The sequence below is a fragment of the Phacochoerus africanus genome, chromosome 15, assembly GCF_016906955.1.
Source record: "Phacochoerus africanus isolate WHEZ1 chromosome 15, ROS_Pafr_v1, whole genome shotgun sequence".
Lineage (NCBI taxonomy): Eukaryota > Metazoa > Chordata > Mammalia > Artiodactyla > Suidae > Phacochoerus > Phacochoerus africanus.
In genome coordinates this window covers 140785545-140804119 of record NC_062558.1, presented here as the reverse complement: position 1 = coordinate 140804119, position 18575 = coordinate 140785545, and the positions used below count along the sequence as shown (strand labels likewise).

The 18575-nt window shown below is 64.5% G+C and overlaps 1 protein-coding gene across 1 annotated transcript in view; it reads left to right on the top strand.

The window, feature by feature from the left end:
- The window catches only part of STK32C (serine/threonine kinase 32C), a 79487-nt gene that overhangs the window by 59880 nt on the left and 1032 nt on the right, over positions 1-18575 (top strand). The window contains exons 3-11 of the mRNA XM_047762172.1: positions 6177-6328; positions 8528-8701; positions 9678-9715; positions 9830-9919; positions 10313-10416; positions 10961-11077; positions 12007-12132; positions 12207-12338; positions 17953-18020. Of these exons, the coding sequence (XP_047618128.1) occupies positions 6177-6328; positions 8528-8701; positions 9678-9715; positions 9830-9919; positions 10313-10416; positions 10961-11077; positions 12007-12132; positions 12207-12338; positions 17953-18020 (1001 nt within the window). The remainder of the gene's footprint in view (positions 1-6176; positions 6329-8527; positions 8702-9677; positions 9716-9829; positions 9920-10312; positions 10417-10960; positions 11078-12006; positions 12133-12206; positions 12339-17952; positions 18021-18575) is intronic.

Sequence of the window (18575 nt, the reverse complement as noted above, 5' to 3'; positions counted from 1 at the left end):
TGAGGACATTGAAAAATTTCTGGCCATTTTTTATCATTTTGGAAACACATCTATCCACACAAATATGATTTAGAGATTTATAAATGAGTTATTTCAGTTATTGGTTTCTCTCTGATAGTGTTTCCTATGTAATTTAACACGTCAACTAAGCATAATCAGTTTAATAGCTCTATTTTTAAAAGGCAAGATTAAAAAAAAAAGAGTTCCCGTTGTGGCTCAGCAGAAACGAATCTGGCTAGCATCCATGAAGACTCAGGTTTGGTCCCTGGTCTCGCTTAGTGGGTTAAGGATCTGGTGTTGCCGTGAGCTGTAGTGTAGGTCACAGATGCAGCTTGGATCTGGCGTTGCTGTGGCTGCGGTGTAGGCTGGCAGCTACGGCTCCAATTAGACCCCTAGCCTGGGAACCTCCATATGCTGTGTGTCGGGCCCTAGAAAGACTAAATGAATAAATAAATCAATAGAAGGCAAGATAACAAATATTTTGACATTCTTCAAGGGCCCTCTTGAAAATCCCAAAGTCAGTTTGAGGTCAAAAATATTTTATTTCAGATTTTCTTTTGGGAAGTTTGGAAAAAACGTCAAGAGGTTGAAAGCATGCTTAAACAAGATTGCAGGTCACGGTGAAACAATATGTAACCATTGATCCAAAGTGACAAAGATTTTCAAGGCAAATACAGGAAGTCACATACCTGAGAAATAAGAACACTTCCTTCCTTCAATGTTGAGAAGACTCAGTTTCCTAAGAAATCCAAGACCTGATAAAGACATGTTTGGATAAGACACAGAATCTTTGTTTTCTAGGCAAATTATTACTCAAAAGGTGAATAAAAACCTTTTAGGACCTCTCTCTCTCTTTTTTTTGTTTATTTTTTTGGCTGCACCTGCAGCATATGGAAGTTCCCAGGCGGGGGGTCGACCCCACGCCTGAGACACAGCAATCGGATTCCTAACTCACTGTGCCTTGGCGGGAACTCCTGTGATCTCTTTTTGATGAATACGCTCTGTGTGTCTCACGATGGGAAGATTAAATCAAAAAGCGGATGCGAAGAGGGTCGCGGCTAATCCTAGGGATAGAAAATAAGCACGAAAGGAGCTCCCGTCGGGGCGCAGTGGAAACCGACTAGGAAGCATGAGGTTGTGGGTTCGATCCCTGGCCTCGCTCAGTGGGTCAAGGATCCGGCGTTGCCGTGAGCTGCGGTGTCCGTCGCAGACGTGGCCTGGATCCCGCGTGGCTGTGGCTCTGGCGGAGGCCGGCGGTTACAGCTCCGATCCGACCCCGAGCCTGGGAACCTCCATGTGCCGCAGGTGCGGCCCTAAAAAGACAAAAGACGATAAATAGAAATAAAAAATAAAAATAAACACTTAGTAAACTGAGTACTTCTAAAACTCAGAAATATAGGAACTATCCAAGTGTTTTTCACGTTCACGTGAGCTGGGATAATCTTTGGTGGATAAAAGTTAAATCTTTACGTGGATACCCATTTTAGTGTGGCTCTAAGCCAGTGAGCCTTTTGTGACGCAGCCGTGGACACAGAGGCGTCCCCAAGGAGGACACAAAGGACGCGGTCCTCCCTGAGATCCAGAGGCCGCCCAGGAGAGCAGAGACCTTCGTGTCCCAGGTCCCGGGAGCTGAGCACCTGCTGACCCCTGCTCGTGCTGCTGGCCAGGCCGCGCCGAGCTTTCCCAGCACAGACAAGGCAGTGAGGGGCGGGCTGGCCAAGGCCTGCATGGCCGCAGAATGACCGTGACTCGGAAGACAGATGGGGCAGCGGGGACCGTCCCTGGGAGGCTGTGTGTCGGTGACCAGCGGGCTCCGAACACCCAGCCCCGGAGGCACATTCACAGACCAGCTCAGCCCAGGGCAGCCTGAGTCCCCAGAGGAGCCAGGCGGGGCCTTCCCTCCCTCCCGACAGCTGTGCCACAGGATGCGCAGCTCTCTCAGCTCCAGGACCCTCCTGGGCACCCACCTGTTGCTGCCCTCTGTGCCCCCAGAGACCCGAGGGGGCAAGATTTGGCTTCTGCCTTCATGGGTTATCGGCTGTAATTCAAGTCCAACTGAGCACATTGCACAGCGCAGAGCCCAAGGATCCAGCAGACCCGGTCCTGCCCTGCTCCGCCCCGGGCCTCCCTCTGGCCCGCAGGGCCCCTGGGTGCCGGTGCCCTCAGAGCCCACGTTGCCTCCACGTCCCCTCCCGGGCAGGAGACAGAAGGAACCTTCCGGAGCTGTGTCCAGGCCCGGCCACCGTGGCCCTGGGTGTGTGCAGGGCAGCCAGGCGGGAGGGAGGCCAGGGCCGCGTGCCGGGCCCGAGGCATCTCCCTCCCCCGACTTGTGTGCAGGGTGAGCGCGTCCGCGGTGCTCGGGGTCCCCCGCCAGCCCACTCGATGCCGTGCACTTGCTCGGAGACCGCGGCTGCTCTGTGCAGCTGGGACCCAGAGGGAGGGCAGCTCTTCGGGGCAGAGTGGACCCCAGCCCGAGAAGGGCCCTGGGCCTGCCCCTGGGGTTGGCTGCTGGCCCGCCGCTGCGCGCACTTCCTTCCGCTGCGAAACTTTCGACGGGCTTTCAAAACAGTCAAGGTAAAAGTGATCCTCTGAACGTGGGAAGCTCAGGGAAAAAAGTCGCTGTCGTGGGGCAGCCTTGGGGACGTGGGCGGCACACCTCCGGGCTTCCTGCTGTCCTCTCCGTGGGGCAGCCCCGGGCGCCTGCAGGGGCTCCTGGCCTTTGGGCAGGTGGGGACCCAGCAGGCGGCCCCGCCTGTCCTGGCAACGCAGGTGATTCTCAGGCCGAGGCCAGCCCAGCAGCTCCCTCTGGACCAAACCCCAGCCCCTGGATGGCCCGCCCCTCTGTCATCAGGCCACAGGGTGGGCACATGGGGTGGCGGGGGGGACTTCCTCTTCCAGAATTTTACTGCAACTGGAAACTCAGACACAGAGCTGCGTTGTAGCTGCCTTGAGTTCCTCTTGACGAGGCAGGTGCCGCCCAGCTGCGCCCACAGCCCTGGGAAGGCTGGCACCCTCCTCCCGACAGCAGCGTCCCCTGCCTGGCACTGGCCGGTCTGTGCAGTCAGAGTGGGTCTCGTGTTCAGGGAGGTGGAGCTTCCGCATCGGGGCTCTAGAGGGGAGGGAGCCCGTGGCCTCGAGTCTCAGCAGTGGCAGAATTTTACTTCTATTTCTGGCTGGTGTCTACATAACAGGCCCATGTTCATGCCTGGGCGGCAGTCTACAAAGGTAGCCCCAGGCACCCAGCACCGAGGTAGCCAGGTCTCCCAGCTCCAGGCCCAGGATGGGGGGGGGGGGGAGGCTGGAATTCTGCTCTTATAAGGGCCTGAGGGCCTTTTTCTGAGGTGTAATTCTTCCTGCCACGTGATGGGGTCACCAGGGAGCTGGGATGGCCCCCCCAAGGGCAGGCACTGGCCCTCAGGCCTCCCAGGGGCCCCAGGCAGGCTTTGGGGGCCGAAGCTCTGGGGTTCTTCCTCATGACCTTGGCTAGGAATCCCCAAAGGGCAGCCCACCTGTCCCCTGGGGCCCTGCGACCGGCTCCCTTCCTCAGCGCCTCAGATCCTCAGCCAGTGGGGCCGGGAGGAGCCCAGTACCCCCCCAACCCCAACTCTGCCACCAGCTCAGAAATCCCGAGAAGGCATTTGGAGAGCGGATGTGACAAGCAGGTGATTGGCTTTTAATTGGTGACCTCGGTGACCAGCTGCCCCTCACGGCCCAGAGCAGCCCTGGCAGCGGGAGGGCCGTGGTTCGAGGCAGGGGTGGCCGGGGCGCTGAGTGGACTGCATTCGTTTCCTGTGGCTGCTGTCACCAGTGACCACACACCTGGTGGCTCAAAACGACACACACTCCTGCCACTTGGAGGCCGCAGGCCGGGGCTGAAATCCAGGTGCCTGGAGGCCACGCTCGCTCGGAGGCCAGTGTGGGGAGCCTGCCAGCCACTCCCGGCTCCCGGAGCTGCACCCCCTCCAGTCGTCACGTTTCCTGCTGCCGTGGGCTGGGTTGCGTCCCCAGATTCCCTGTTGCAGCCCAGCCCCCAGGGAGATGGTGTTGGTGACCGTGGGGATGGGAACTCGAGACGGGGTGGAGTCCTTGCAAGAAGAGCCACAGACCAGGGCTGGCTCGCGCTCGCGCCAAGAAGAGGCCCCCTGAGGACGCAGCCAGGCGCCCCCTGCAAGCCAGGAAGAGCCCTTGCCAGGGACCAGATCTGCCGCACCCTGACTGCGGACCTCCGGCCTCCAGAGAACACAAGAGAAGTGGTGTCTGTTCGAGCTGCACAGCCTGAGGCATTTCGTTGCGGTGCCTCCCCGGCGGGGACCCTGTGCTCCCTGGACTTTCCAGGGCCGCATCCCGCCTGGAGATCCCCGGCCACCCACACGTGCAGAGTCCCTTTTGTGGTGAGGTCACATGTGCACAGGGTCTGGGGACATCCTTGGGCATCACTGGCCACAGAAAGGGCTTGTTGGCACAGGCTTGCCCTTGACCCTGACTGCCGGCCGTTTGCAAAGGGCTCTCACCCGCGGCTACTCACTGACCCCTGCGAGCTCACGAGCCAGATGGGGAAACAGAGGGTCGGCTGCGTTCAGAGGCCACCAGCGGGCCAGTGAGGAGCAGACAGGCCCAGGAGGCAGGGCCCGCTGGCTGGGGAGGGATATGCAGCAGGACGTCAGAACTGCTCCACTGGCCCTCACTTCAGGGCTCCCTCTGCGCCCACCCTGTGGCAGGAGGGGCCTCAACTCTCACAGTGTCAAGGACGTCCTTGGAGGCACGAAGGGACGCAGGCCTCGGGCCACCCCCCGCGTACCTGGGCTGGGGCCGTCCAGGGAGGTCGGCCCAGGCGAGGCAGATTTCGGCAGAGCTTCATGGGCGTCTTGGTGGTCCATGTGGCCCCTGGTGGGGTTTGCGCCCATGGGCAGTTTCCAGGCAGAGGCTGGGCAGACTTGGAGGTGTGCAGAAGCTTAGCCGTGACAGTGAAAGACCCTCTGTGCCCATGGGTGCCACCTGCAAGCTGCGCCTCTCGGGGCCTGTGGACCGCATGGGGGTGAGCAAGGAGTTACCTCGAAACCACGCCTGTGCCCACGAGGCTGCTGTGCTGGGGTGACGTGGGGTGTTCAGGAACCTGGGGCGCCTCACCCCGAGAGCAGGCCTGGAACTGGGGGTTCTACCAGTGTCTGCCACCAGATGTCCCCAAAATGATGCTGCAGGAACAAAAGCAAAGGGGGGTGTCCTTGTCCCCCCGCCACAGCATCGCTGCTCTGTTTGCTGAGCGCCAGTCTGCCTTCCACCCACGTGGCTGTGTCATCTCTACGCTGTTTGCATTAAGTAATGTAGCTTGACCCTTTCGCTTGGCATTTTTTAAATTGTCACATGTCACTAGAAGTCTTTGTAAATGTTATCCCAGGGGGTGGGTCAGCAAATGCACTTCCTCGCCCGTGTCCGTGAGGATGCTGGGGTTGAGGTGGTTCGAGAGTGTGTCGCCGCTGGTTCGGCGGTGAAGGCCACCCCGGGAAAAGTGGCCTTCGTTTCTGAGATGCTGCCGTGCCTGAGGGACGTGCTTTGCCCAGAGGGTTGGACCCAGCGGCTTTGGCCCCAGACCTGGTGCCCGTTGAGATGCGCTGTCGGTTCCAGGCTCTTTGCCTGTGGCGGAGGCCCCTGGGACAGTCTCCTGCCCACCTGAGGTCTAGAATCTTCCACTTCCTCCAGGCCCCCGGCTTCCACTCCTTGAGGATCTGGAGACAAACGACGGGAGGTGGCTTGGGGTGATCCGTCCTCGGAAGGGGGCGGCCCTGCCGCTCAGCACGTGGGCACTCTCCTGTTTCCCTTGGAGACCCTGCCCGGGTTCTGATGCCCCTTGGCCACCAGGGACCCCAGCCCGCGTTTCTCCTTGCTCTCTGCTTCTCGCGTCTCTCCTTGCCCTGATCCTTCTGCCAAGCAAGTCGCGCCGCGTCCGCAGCGTCCACGTTGCTCGTGAGCGGGCAGTTCGCTGCCCAGAGGGCTGGGCTTTGGGCTGCGCGGGAACTTGGTCAGCGAGGAGCGTGCCCCGTGTGATGGGGACAGTGGCCCGCGCTGGACGAGCACTGCGCCGCTGGCTCACAGGCCTCCTGGGGGCAGGGTGCCTGGCGGGGGGGGGGGCTCTCGCTCCCTCCCCAGCGACCCCGCGACCCCGCGGCCTCTGCCCCCAGGTGTGCATCGTGCAGAAGCGGGACACGGAGAAGATGTACGCCATGAAGTACATGAGCAAGCAGCAGTGCATCGAGCGGGACGAGGTCCGCAACGTGTTCCGGGAGCTGCAGATCCTGCAGGAGATCGAGCACGTCTTCCTGGTGAACCTCTGGTGAGCGGCCGTGCACAGCTGCCCGCCGCCCCCGTCCTGCCCTCCCCGGGCCCACCACCCCCTCCGTGCCCTCCCCAGACAGCGCCCGTCCGTGCCCTCCCCAGGCCAGCGCCCCTCCGTGCCCTCCCCGGCCCGCTGCCCCGTGTGCCCTCCCCAGACAGCGCCCCTCCGTGCCCTCCCCAGGCCCACCACCCCCTCCGTTCCCTCCCCAGACAGCGCCCCTCCGTGCCCTCCCCAGGCCCACCACCCCCTCCGTTCCCTCCCCAGACAGCGCCCCTCCATGCCCTCCCCAGGCCCACCACCCCCTCCGTTCCCTCCCCAGGCCAGCGCCCGTCCGTGCCCTCCCCGGCCCGCCGCCCCCTGAGTACCCTCCCTGGCCAGCGCCCCTCCGTGCCCTCCCTGGGCCAGTGCCCGCCTTGCCCTCCCTCCCGCCCCCGGTGTGCCCCGGGCCGGCAGCCGGCCCACCGCCCATGCACAGGGCCCTGACACGGGGCTCCCAGCTGGCGGGATGCCCAAGCTTCCCCACCCAGGATGCCTGTGGCCCCTGGCGTTCCTGGCACCGAAGTCACTGAGGGAGAGTGTCAGGGCCGGCCTCTGAGTTTGCTCCACAAACGGTCACAGAGATCAGCCCCGTACGTGGGGGGCCTGTGGGCTGCAGGGGGACCAGCCTCCCCCCGCCACCGCCTCCAGGAGGCCTGCTGACCCAGGGGCCTCGCACAGCCCCCGGCACAGGGCATGAGCTTCTGAGGTGCTGTCCTGCCACCTGAGCGTCCCGGAGTGCACTCAGCAGAGGCAGCAGCTCAGCCAGTCCCCAGACCTGCCCCCCACCCCACGGCCAGGGCGAGCCAGGCCCTCGCCAGGGAAGACAGGGACGGCCCCAGCGCGTGGCCTCGGGGCTGGGTGGCCATCTGCGGTTGAGCCTCAGCTGCAGTGCTGTCTCTGGGGCTTCTTGCAACAAAGGAAGTGCAGGGGCTCTCTCCCTGGGGGCCTCGGCCCTCGTGGCCCCTCTCTGGACGGCCGTGTGGCTGCTCTCAGGGCACAGGCTCCGGGGTGAAGGCGTCCGCTCTGCTGCAGATGCTGCTGTGACCGCCCTGCGCCAGCCCCCTCCGTGGATCAGGGCGGGGCTGCGCCTTTTAGACGTGGTCGCACAGGCCCAGCGCTGAGCGTGGGGCGACTCAGGGCGGGGAGCTTTCCCCTCCCCACCTGCTGCAGCCAGTGTCCCCGTGTCCCCGTCCGCACAGGCTGGCCCCGGGGCGTGTCTCACTGTCCCAGGGCCAGACAGGGTGAGGCCCCTGCAGCCTCTCTTCCAGGCGCTGGGGGCAGGCACCTGCTCATGCCCACCCCCCTCCAGACCCCCGGACTGTCCGAGAGCCTGGCATCCAGGCCCCTGTGTTCTGCGGTCCCATCCCTATGCCTCTCCCCAGCGCCCCCCTCCGGGGTGGGGGGCAATGAGGGCAGTGTGGCTTCTGGGGAGCAGGAAGTGAAATCAGGCACGAAGTGAATTCCTTGTCACTTGAGTCTTGAACAAGCCGGTTGGTTAACAATAGGAGTTACCTCTGAGAGCACACAAAAGCGCTTACAGGAGTTCCCCCTGTAGCTCAGCAGACCCAATGAGGAGCCATGAGGATGCAAGTTCCATCCCTGGCCTCGCTCTGTGGGTTAAGGATCAGCATTGCCGTGAGCTGTGGTGTCGGTCGCAGACACGGCTTGGATCTGGCGTGGCTGGGGCTGTGGTGTAGACCGGCAGCTACAGCTCTGAGTCGATCCCTAGCCTGGGAACCTCCATGTGCCGCGGGTGCGGCCCTAAAAAAAAAAGACAGAAATTGCGAAGTGGAAGGAGGTCCTCAGCGCTCGTTCTGTTCCCGCCGCGTCTTCGCCGTCGTCACTGACACCTTCTTTGTCGCGTTCCTCCCATCGCCATCCTCGGCCTGAGCCCCACCGCCGCCGTCGCCAGCGCCCGCGTCACCCGCCCCATCACGTCCCGTCCCCATCACCAGTCTCTGGCCGGAGCGTTTCGCCTCCCTGCCTCCGTTTCTGCGTGAACGACCCCCTTGGGCAGGCCCCGCTCCAGCAGGGGCTAGTGAGGGGGTGGCTGGGGGCCTGGGACCCAGAGGGGCTTGGCAGGGGTGGCAGGAGCTGCGCCCCGGCTCCCGAGCGTGCCCGTGCCAGCCCCCCCCCCCCCCCGACCGGTGCCCGCAGGTACTCCTTCCAGGACGAGGAGGACATGTTCATGGTGGTGGACCTGCTGCTGGGGGGCGACCTGCGCTACCACCTGCAGCAGAACGTGCAGTTCTCCGAGGACACCGTGCGGCTGTACATCTGCGAGATGGCGCTGGCCCTCGACTACCTGCGCGGGCAGCACATCATCCACAGGTGCGGGCACACCTGACCGGGCGGGGGCGGGGGGGCGAGGCCCCGGCACGTGTGCCCCGCCGGCTCTGCCCACAGACCTGCCCCAGCGTGGCCCCAGGGTGGAGCCGCCCTGCGCAGAGGACGTCCGCCCGGGGCCGGGGGGGAGGGTCTGAGCACAGAGGGCCGCTGGCCTTCGTCGGCACGGCCTTCACCTGGCCCGTTCAACTGCAGGGTCCCTGGCACCCCCTGGCAGCTGCCCTTTGCCCATCTGCCATGTCCCAGGAAAATTCAAATTAATTTCAACATGACCCAAAGGCAGGAGTTGCTGTTGTGGCGCAGCAGTCGTGAACCAGACTAGCATCTGTGAGGACGCGGGTGTGACCCTTGGGTTCTCTCAGTGGGTTAAGCATCCAGCGTGGCTGTGAGCTGCGGTGTAGGCTGGCAGCTGTAGGACTGGTTAGACCCTTAGCCTGGGAACCTCCATGTGCCTCGCATGTGGCCCTAAAAAGCAAAAAAAAAAAGGAAAAATCCCACGACTGAAGGCAGATGAAATTAGGAAGGCGCAGCTGCGTCCACAGCCCAGCACCCGTGCTGTACAAGGTGAAGGGCCCCCGAGTCCCGCGGTTCCCCGGGGGGATTCTGTTTTCTGGGCTCAGTCCAGGCCCGAACACTGCCTGAGAGCCGGGGGTGGGGGAGGCAAGGCCTGCAGCCGCTGGTGCCGCGAGGGGCTCTGGGAGGGGCCCACCTCGGGGGAGGCCGGGCTGGGCGGGGCTCTGCTTTGGTCCTCGGGGGGGCCGCGGCGCCCCTCAGCGTCCAGTGCCAGGCCTTCTCCCTGCTGTCCGGCCTCAGGAGGTGGGGAGCCGAGGCAGCCCCCCCGCCAGGGACCAGATGGTCGGTTTCGCCCAGCGCCCAGGGTGCTGCTGGGTGGGGGCCGGGGGCCCTTGTGGGCCCCGCGGCCGGCCGGGATTTCTGGGTTCATCTTCTGCTCTTTCCGCAGGGATGTGAAACCCGACAACATTCTCCTGGATGAGCAAGGTGAGCCGGGCCGGGTGAGGCCGAGGCGGCGGGGGGGGCCGGGCCGGGTGAGGCCGAGGCTGCTGGGGGGGGCCCTGCCCACTCGGAGGGTCGCTCCGTCCTCTCTCCTCACAGGACACGCACACCTGACCGACTTCAACATCGCCACCATCATAAGGGATGGGGAGAGGGCCACCGCGCTCGCCGGGACCAAGCCCTACATGGGTGAGCCGGGCCCCGCCTGGCTCCCCGGCTGACCGGTGGCTGGGGGTCAGGTCACCGCCCCAAAGCAGCAGCAGCAGCGGGTGACGGCTCAGGCTGTTAGGAACGGCCATGCTGGATCCGGCAGAGGGACCTCAGGGACAGAGGCTGTGGGTCTGATGGTGGGAGGCCCCGCCCCCGCCAGGCTGTGGGTCCTGGATGAGAACCAGGTGGTTCGTGGGGACAGGCGGCCAGGAGGGACGGGCAGGCCGGCCAGTGGGGGTGGCTTCCGAGCCCAGCTCTGGGGGCAGCCTGGTTTGGGGCCCGGCCCAAGGTTCCAGCCCTGGGCCTGGGTCACGAGGCCTGGGTCAGGGGGCAGCCGTCGGGGATGCTCACCAGCCCCTTCCCCCCGGAAAGCTCCGGAGATCTTCCAGTCTTTCGTCAATGGAGGGACCGGCTACTCCTTCGAGGTGGACTGGTGGTCGGTGGGGGTGATGGCTTACGAGCTGCTGCGAGGATGGGTATGGAGCTCCCACGGCCCCGCTGGGCCCTCAGACACCGAGCTGGCCATGTCCCCAGGGGTGGCCCGGGTGTCTGGAGGGGTGGGGCTGCCCCACCCCAGCGCTCAGGGACGGCCCCGCGCACGCCGGCCGACGGGGTGGCAGAGAACTGTCCCCGCCGGCCACGAGGTTCCTGTGCGCCCGGGTCCCCGCACTCGCCCCTCAGCCGCCACATCCAGCCAGCCTGGAGCCCAGCAGGCCGGGAGCCTGGTTGGGTCTCCCGCTGCCTTCCTGCCCCTCCCTGGGGACCTCCGAGGCACTGTGCCCTCAGCCCCCCCGTGAGCCCCTGGCCCTGAGGGAGGCTGCCCCCCTGCCCCCTGCAGCTGACCCACCGGCCCAGGCCCCTGGGATGCTCTGTTTCCTTCCCAGCCGGTCCACGGCCTCGCGGGTCCCTTCCCAGCCACAGTACAGGCTTCGCTTCCCGGTCTCTTCCCTGGGCCTGCCCTGGGGGGTGGGTGCCCCTGGGTCACAGGGGCCCCTGGTGCAGTGCTGTCCTCGCCCCCAGAGGCCCTATGACATCCACTCGAGCAACGCCGTGGAGTCCCTGGTGCAGCTCTTCAGCACCGTGAGCGTCCAGTACGTCCCCACCTGGTCCAAGGAGACGGTGGCCCTGCTGCGGAAGGTGAGCCCTGCCCCGCCTGGAGCCCAGGGCCCGAGCCAGGAGGGGCTGGACCCAGCCTCCTGCCTGAGGGTGGGCAGCGTGGAGACCCCAGCAGGGAAGGCACCTTGTGTTCCTTTCCGGCCGCGGGCGGCGGGCCCCTTGTCCTCTGTGACAGCTCGGCCCCCGTGAGCCCTGGCGGGGGTCACTGGGTTCCGTGTTGCAGATGCCCAGACGCGGGGGGGTAAACGGGGTGTGTGTAGAGCGAGGGTCAGCTCTGCTCCGGCCCCTCTGCCGGGAACAAGCAGAGAAGACCCCAGGCCCCCATCTTGAGCACGTGACGGGGTGGCCCTCAGCCGGGTGGGTCCTGAGCTGTCGGAGCTGCTCCCCCGGGATCCAGGGCTGCTCCTCAGCGGACGGCACAGCCCCCACTGGGAAGCCGCGCCTCAAACATGCTGCTGCAGCGAGGTGGGACAGGCTGGGGGTGGGAGGGCGTGCTGGACACCTGTGGCCCAGCCCTCACCCCAGCTCTGTCCCCTGGCCCACGGGTCCTCCTGGGCAGGTCCTGGCCCTGCCTGCAGACCACGCGACCTGGAAGTGTAGCCAAGAGACCTGAGCCCTCCCCACCCCAGTCCAGAGAGGGGCTCTTAACACAGTGTTCGCTCCATGCAGGGGTGCCCACCCCTGCACAGGCGGCGACACGGTGGCCCTTGGCCCCCTGAGGCCCAGGCGCGCGGTGGGAGATGAGGGGTCAGGCCTGGGGATGCCTCGGCCGGGGGCTCTGGTCCTGGCCTGTGGGGAGACCCAGCCGCTATGACGCCCGTGGGCTTGCGAGCCGAGGCACCCTGGGCTGTGACGCTGCTCTCCTGTCGCGGTCCGAGCCGTTGGCCAGGCCGCAGGGAGGCCCGCACGGGGCTCCTCGCACCGGCCGGCTGACGGGGCCCTTGTTCCAGCTGCTCACCGTGAACCCCCAGCACCGCATGTCCAGCCTGCGGGACGTGCAGGCGGCCCCTGCGCTGGCCGACGTGCTGTGGGCCGAGCTGAGCGAGAAGAAGGTGGAGCCCGGCTTCGTGCCCAACGTAAGGCTATGGGCCTGGGGGCGGGGGACGGGGCACGGGGCGGCCAGCGGCGGGCTCAGCACTGTCCCCCACAGAAAGGCCGCCTGCACTGCGACCCCACCTTCGAGCTGGAGGAGATGATCCTGGAGTCGCGGCCGCTGCACAAGAAGAAGAAGCGTCTGGCCAAGAACAGGTCGCGGGACAGCAGCAGGGACAGTTCCCAGTCGGTGAGCAGGGCGGTGGGGGTGGGGCTCTCCTGCTGCCCCCTCTGCTGTGCTGTGGGGCTGCTGTCCGTGGGAGCCCGGGCAGGGGTTCGGGGTGCCTCCTGCCTTGCCCAGCCCCAGTGTGAGCACAGCCAACTCACTGGGTGCGCGTGTGCGTGGGTGTCTTCCCACGAGGACCCCGGCCACACTGGGTGGGACCTCTAGTCCAGGAAGACCTGCCCTCCACTCGTCCTGGGGCCTCTGCAGGGACCTCACTTCACATTCTGAGGAACGGGGCCAGGGACCCCTGGGGGACAAGGTTCAGCCTGGCCTGGCCCCCGTCCTGGCCCCATCACGGCCCCAGGAGGCAGGTGGGTGGTCCTGGGAGTGTGAGTTTGAGCAGGTGCAGCCACCCGGCCTGAGCCTGTCCCCAGGTGGGGGTGGCTAGGGTTCACCACGCAGCCAGGGACGCAGGTGTGGACAGCGGGGGTCACGGCGGCGACACGTACAGCAGTTCCCCTGCCCCGGGACCCTTCAGAGGCTGCGGGCACGCCTTGGGGAGCAGCCTCTCTCCCCAGCAGGCCCGGTGCTGCCCCAGGCACGGTCTGGGCAGAGATGTGTGTCAGCCCCTCTTGTTGTGCGGCGAGGGGCCGGGTGGGGTCTTCCCTGAAGCGGAGCCGGTGGGCGGGCCATCCTCTCCCCCTCCCCCCTGTCCCTGGCCGGGCTGACGGCGGCCCCTGGTGTCCGGCGGTGGCATCGCAGGTGTGGAGCGGCCCTGACACCCCGCGTCAGGCTCGCGCTTGCTGGGGGGGTGGGAGGGACGGCTTCCGGGTCTTTGGGTGAAATGCCTAAAGCTGCTTTCTTCACTTCGGTTGTATTACTGGGTGGTGGGCGTTATTTATTTGCATATTCCACGTACGAGTGCCTTAGAGACCCAGTTTGTTCCTTCTTCTAGTCTGTGCGTTTTCTCTTCTTCTGTGCCTCTCGCAGCAGAAGTCTTTGCTTTTCTTCTTTCCTCATTTGCGCTTTGGTGTCCTTTCCAAAAACCATTGCCTACCCTAAGGTTGCGAAGACATGCTCTTGGCGTTTCCTTCTAAGTGTTTCGCAGTTTTCTCTCTTACACTTGGGTCCAGGATGCACTCAGCAGTTTTGTGGATGGCGTCGGGGGGTCCAGCTCAGTCCTTTGCTTGTGGACGTGAGGTTGTCAGGGGCTAGTCGCTGAAAGGGCTGTTCTTTCCCCACCGAATGGCTCGGTATCATTTTCGAAGAATCATGACGGCGAATCTAGGGTTTGTCTGGGCCCTTGAACTTCGCTTCCCCTGATCTGTGTGTCTGTCCTGGCCGCCCAGCTGCCAGGATGCCTGGGGGCGGGGGGCTTCGAGGGCAGGCAGTGGGCGTCCTCCAGCCCGTTCTTCCTCTAGATTGTTCAGGTGCCCGGGTCCCTGCGTTTCCAGGGAGGCTGAGAGGTTCGTGGATTTATCTGAGTCACTGGACCGGCCACTGGAGTGGAGCCTGGTCTCACACCCACGCCCGTTGTCGCTCTGCGCCTCAGGTGACATCCGGGGTCCGTGTCAGCATCCATAGGGCCTGGGGACGTCTGCCCTGCAGACTGTGTGAAGGGGCTTCCTCTGGACGTGCCCCTGGAACAGTCACGCAAAGCAGAGGAGCTGGCCAGGCTGGGTTTCAGGCAGATCCGTGGACAGCAGCCGGACCGCGGGAACCGAGTTGGATCATGCTCCCGGGAAGTGGGACTTGCCCACTCCCGCACCCAGAGGCTGCCCGTGAAGGGCCCCACAGGGACGTGCATTCCTGTGGCCCCAACTCCATGTGTTGGCCGAAGGCTCCAGACCACAGGCATGCGCTTCAGAAGGAAGAGCCACTAGAGCGTATGGGGCGGGCGGCACAGCCGGGGCTCCCTGCTGATGATGGGACGGGCGGCACAGCCAGGGCTCCCTGCCGACGACGACAGGGCGGGCGGCACAGCCGGGGCTCCCTGCTGATGATGGGGCCAGGGGGGCACAGCCAGGGCTCCCTGTTGACGACGACGGGGCCGGGGGGCACAGCCAGGGCTGCCCGCTGAAGGCACAGCAGCGGCTGGGGAAGGAGGGGCCCAGGAGCACGTTGCTGTCCCCATGGTCCACCACACTCAGACCCTCTGAGTGGCACCCCGGGCACGTGCTCAGTTGTCCTGGGAGAACCTGGGTCATGAGAGGAGCCTTGGCCCTGCCCCTGGCTGCCCACCCGGGCACCGCGTCTCCACCACGTCCGTCCCCACTCTAGCTCCTCCCACCCTCAGCTGCTCTTCCTTCGGTCCCTGTGTCAGGCTCACCTCCTGGTGTGCCCTTGGCCCTCTTCTCGAGTGGCCTGAACCTCGACACAGTAGCTTCTCAGGGCAGCGTCTGTGCCTTTCTCCGTTTATCATCCGCGCTGGGCCAGGGAACGTGGACGCAGCTACGGGGATGACCTGGCGTTTGGGCACAGAAGCCCTGCCTCTGCGTGATGAGTAAGGCCTGTTACTCCTGCCAATGGGGACACGTCTGGGGAGAAGGGACAGCTCCAGGAACCTGCCGAGAGTCCCCAAGGGCTCACAGGTCTGGGCTGTGCTCGCTGGGGAGGGAGCAGATGAGCGAGCGGAGCCATCCTCAGAGCCCACCTGAAGCCGGGAGTAGCCGCGACCCCCAGCCCGAGAGGAGGCCCTCTGGGCACTGAGCAGGGCCTTGGAGGGAAACAGCTTTCTCCAAAACCCAAGCGGCTCTGCCAGGTGCTGTTTCACTTTCTCAGTGGGAGGGGATGTGAGGTCAGCTAACTTCCTTGCCCTGGAGGGGCTGTCCTGGCGAGACCCGTGTCACCGGGTCCCTAAGGAGCTCTCCAGGGGGACAGGCTCCTGAGTCCTTGGAGGGTGTCTGCCCCTCCCTGGCCTGGGGCACCCAGAGTACTTGCCACCTCCCGCTCACCTGATGACATCACGAGCAGAGAGATGGCCGTTTCTGACTGTGTCGTGACCGAGGACAGGAGCAGAGCCGGCCCTGCGGCAAGACGCGAAAGTGCGGGTCCTTCGCTCACAGCGCGCTTACGTCCTGATAAACCCGCAGAGGGTTGGAAACACCCGCAGGCGAATGTGCATTAACTCCCCTGAGCCGGCGATCCGACCCGCATGGCTCAGCCCAGCCGCTTCAGTGCTCAGACCCCCGCAGCCTCGAGCCGGGCGAAACCACACAACAGCCGACTGGATAATAAGCGGAGCCTCTCGTGTGATGAGCTGAAGTTCGTGGCACCGCAGGTCCGCAGAGGCGTCCTGTGGCAGGGCCGACGGGAGCGGTGGCCGCGGCAGCCTGGCATCACGGCGGACGCTAGACCCGGAAAAGAACCCAATTCAAAATGCGACATATGGTTTCTCGGGTGGGCGCGGCTCTCGCGCGCCCCGCAAAGTCAGGCATCGCAGGGCCGGGCTTGCGGCCGACAGGCACCGGCGAGAACGCCTCGGGCACGTCGGCCTCCAGGCGACACCTGTCCGAGATCTCCTCTCCTGCCACCCGCCGTGGGGTTTCCTCGGGGCCACGCGCGTGAATTAAACGGGGAACAAACGAGCGGCGTCCCCGTGTCCCCACAGACGGGGCAAAGACGTCAAGAGCCCTTGATGGTGGCCCTTGTCACTGCCGTTGCAGTCTGCACGTGAGCTTGTGTGTTCATGTCCTGTTCAAGCCGGGGTTTGGGGGGGAGAGTTTCAGGGCTCTCACGGGGTGTTTCCACAATAGTAGCTGTTACTCCACCGGTCCAGGAACTAATGTGAGCATTCTGCCGGCCGGCCGTCTTGGTTACGCGTGGCCAAGACAGTTGCTGGGTGAGCCGTGGGCCCCTCGGGGGCCGGCTGTGAGGTGGACGCGGGCGTGTTAGCCCAGACCCTGCACCCAGCAGACTCCCAGCTGGGGGTCCGCCTCCTGTCCGCAGACGGGTGGGGCCGCGGCCGTGGGCACCTTTGAGAAGGGCTGGGGTGGCACGGCCTTCCTTCCAGGCCGGCCCCCCCGTCCTTCAGGCCACGGTTCCAGGTCTGAGAGCAGAATTCAGTGAAAATGGGAAAAGATCTGTGACTTTCCATCAAGAGGCCGGCGTCAGCTTCCTGCTGCTGCACCCCCGCTCTTACTCCCTGTGCGTTGGTGGCGGTGGGAGCGCTGGGACCCGTTGGGCATTATCGACACCCTGGGGGCCGGGCACCCTGCCTGCCGCTCCACCCTGGATGCCCGTCTCCGTGGTTCCACCACCAGATGGGCCAGGTGAGGCGGAGGGAAGGCTTCTCCTTGAGTGGATCCCGCCATTGCCTCCACTGGGGGTTCTGGAGCCGAACCTCCTGGAGAAGGCAGACCCCCCTGAGCCCCCCGGATGCCCTGCCCCCACAAGCCCCCTCCTTGTCGCCTGGCTGGAGGGAGAGTCTGGGTCCTCCGGGAGAACGTGGTTACCTGAGGGTCTGGTTTTTTTTTTTTTTTTTTTGCTCTTTAGGGCTGCACCTGCGGCACATGGAAGTTTCTGAGCTGGGATCCAGTTGCAGCCGCAGCTGCCAGCAGGCACCACAGCCCCATCAATGCCAGATCGGAGCCACGTCTACACCATAGCTCTCAGGAACACTGGATCCTTAATCCATTGAGTGAGGCCAGGGATCGAACCCACATCCTCACGGACACTAGTCGGGTTCTTAACCCACTGAGCCACAGGGGAACTCCGTGGGTCTTTGGTCTTGAGTCTGTTGACCCATTCTAGCTTCCCACTTCTTTGACCTCCTTCTCATTCTGGAATCTTCTGGAATCTTCACCTGGGCATCATTTCTTCCAGGTTTCCAAGTTGCAGTATATCAGGCCCCACCCCAGGGGCTCTTGCCAAGGAATTAGACCCCAGGTCACGGAAGGGCAGGCCCTCCCCTTGTCTGGCCACGGAGCCCCCACCCCCGGGTCCCTTGGGCCGTGCTGCACGTGGCTGGGGGTGGGGCAGGTCCTGGAGGCAGGTGCTATGCTTGCAGCTCTGTGATGTCAGCAGGAATAGGGTGGGGCTCTCGCACTTCTCTAGCAGGAGAGGGGCGCTCCTGGAGGCTCCCACTGTGCTCGGGGTCCTGCGCCTTCCGTGTCAGGGCCTTGAATTGGATGCAGGAAACTTCCAGGCCGAGTCTGGCCTTCTCTGAAGTCCCGCTATGTGGACAGCCCGGCCTGGTCTGTCAGGGCTCAGGACGGGCGCCTCCACACGTGCCTTGGGCTGCTGGGTGGCCCTGAGTCTGCGGTTCAGCCACCCAGATCGAGGTCCCCAGCGCAACCCCCCAGCACCACCCCCAGCACCCCAGGGTCTTAGTGTTGGGTCTCGGGTCTGCCAGGGCCTTTGTCATGCTTGTGCCACCAGCGACAGGCCCCTGCTTAGCTGGCCAGTGCAGGGCCTAGTGCAGAACCCATCTGAGTTTGCTTCTCGGGATGGGCCTGGGCCGACCGCTTGGGCTCTGGCCCCTGAGAGCAGGGTTCGCCAACGGCCCCAAGGCAGGCGCTCCGTGGCTGCAGGTGGAGAAGGCAGGACACAGGAGGAGCTGGCCAGGGGTGTCCAGGAACCCACCCGAGGGGACTGATGGCGTCCGCTCCACTCTCAGGTCTGTCTTTCTCACTAACAGGAGAATGACTACCTTCAGGACTGCCTCGACGCCATCCAGCAAGACTTTGTGGTTTTTAACAGAGAAAAGTGAGTGTGGATGTTGGGGGCCGTAACGGGGGCGGGAGGGGTCTGGGAAGGGGCCGGGTTTTCTTGGTCACGGCAGTCCCGTGGCAGCAGTGCGCCTGGGAGGCCTGACCCGTTGCCCTCCGGGGGCGTCCGCAGCAGCCCTGGGGGGAGGGTGGGGGGGTCCCTGTTCAGGCTGGCGGGGAAGGGCCCCTGACCTTTCAGCTCTAAACTTGGGCCTCTTCAGCCAGTGGCCACACTCTCCTGGGCAGACGCTCACTGGGCCGCTGAGATGAGGGCGGATGACTTCCTGGGCGGCCCCTGGAGTCGCATCAGCTCCCACCCCTCACTCAGTCATTCAGCGAACCTTTACTGAGGGCCGGGGACTGCAGCACAGAAAGGGCCGAGCTGGCTGGCGGGGAGACGTGACAAGCTACAAAGAGCTAAGGCATCTGCCCTGGCGGACGGAGGGCCAGGGCTGTGGGCAGGGGAGTGCAGAGGACTCCCTGGAGGAGGCGGCTCTGCGCTCTGGCCTGGAAGCTGAGCAGGGTTAGCCGGCCCATCCTGCCTCGGGGACCA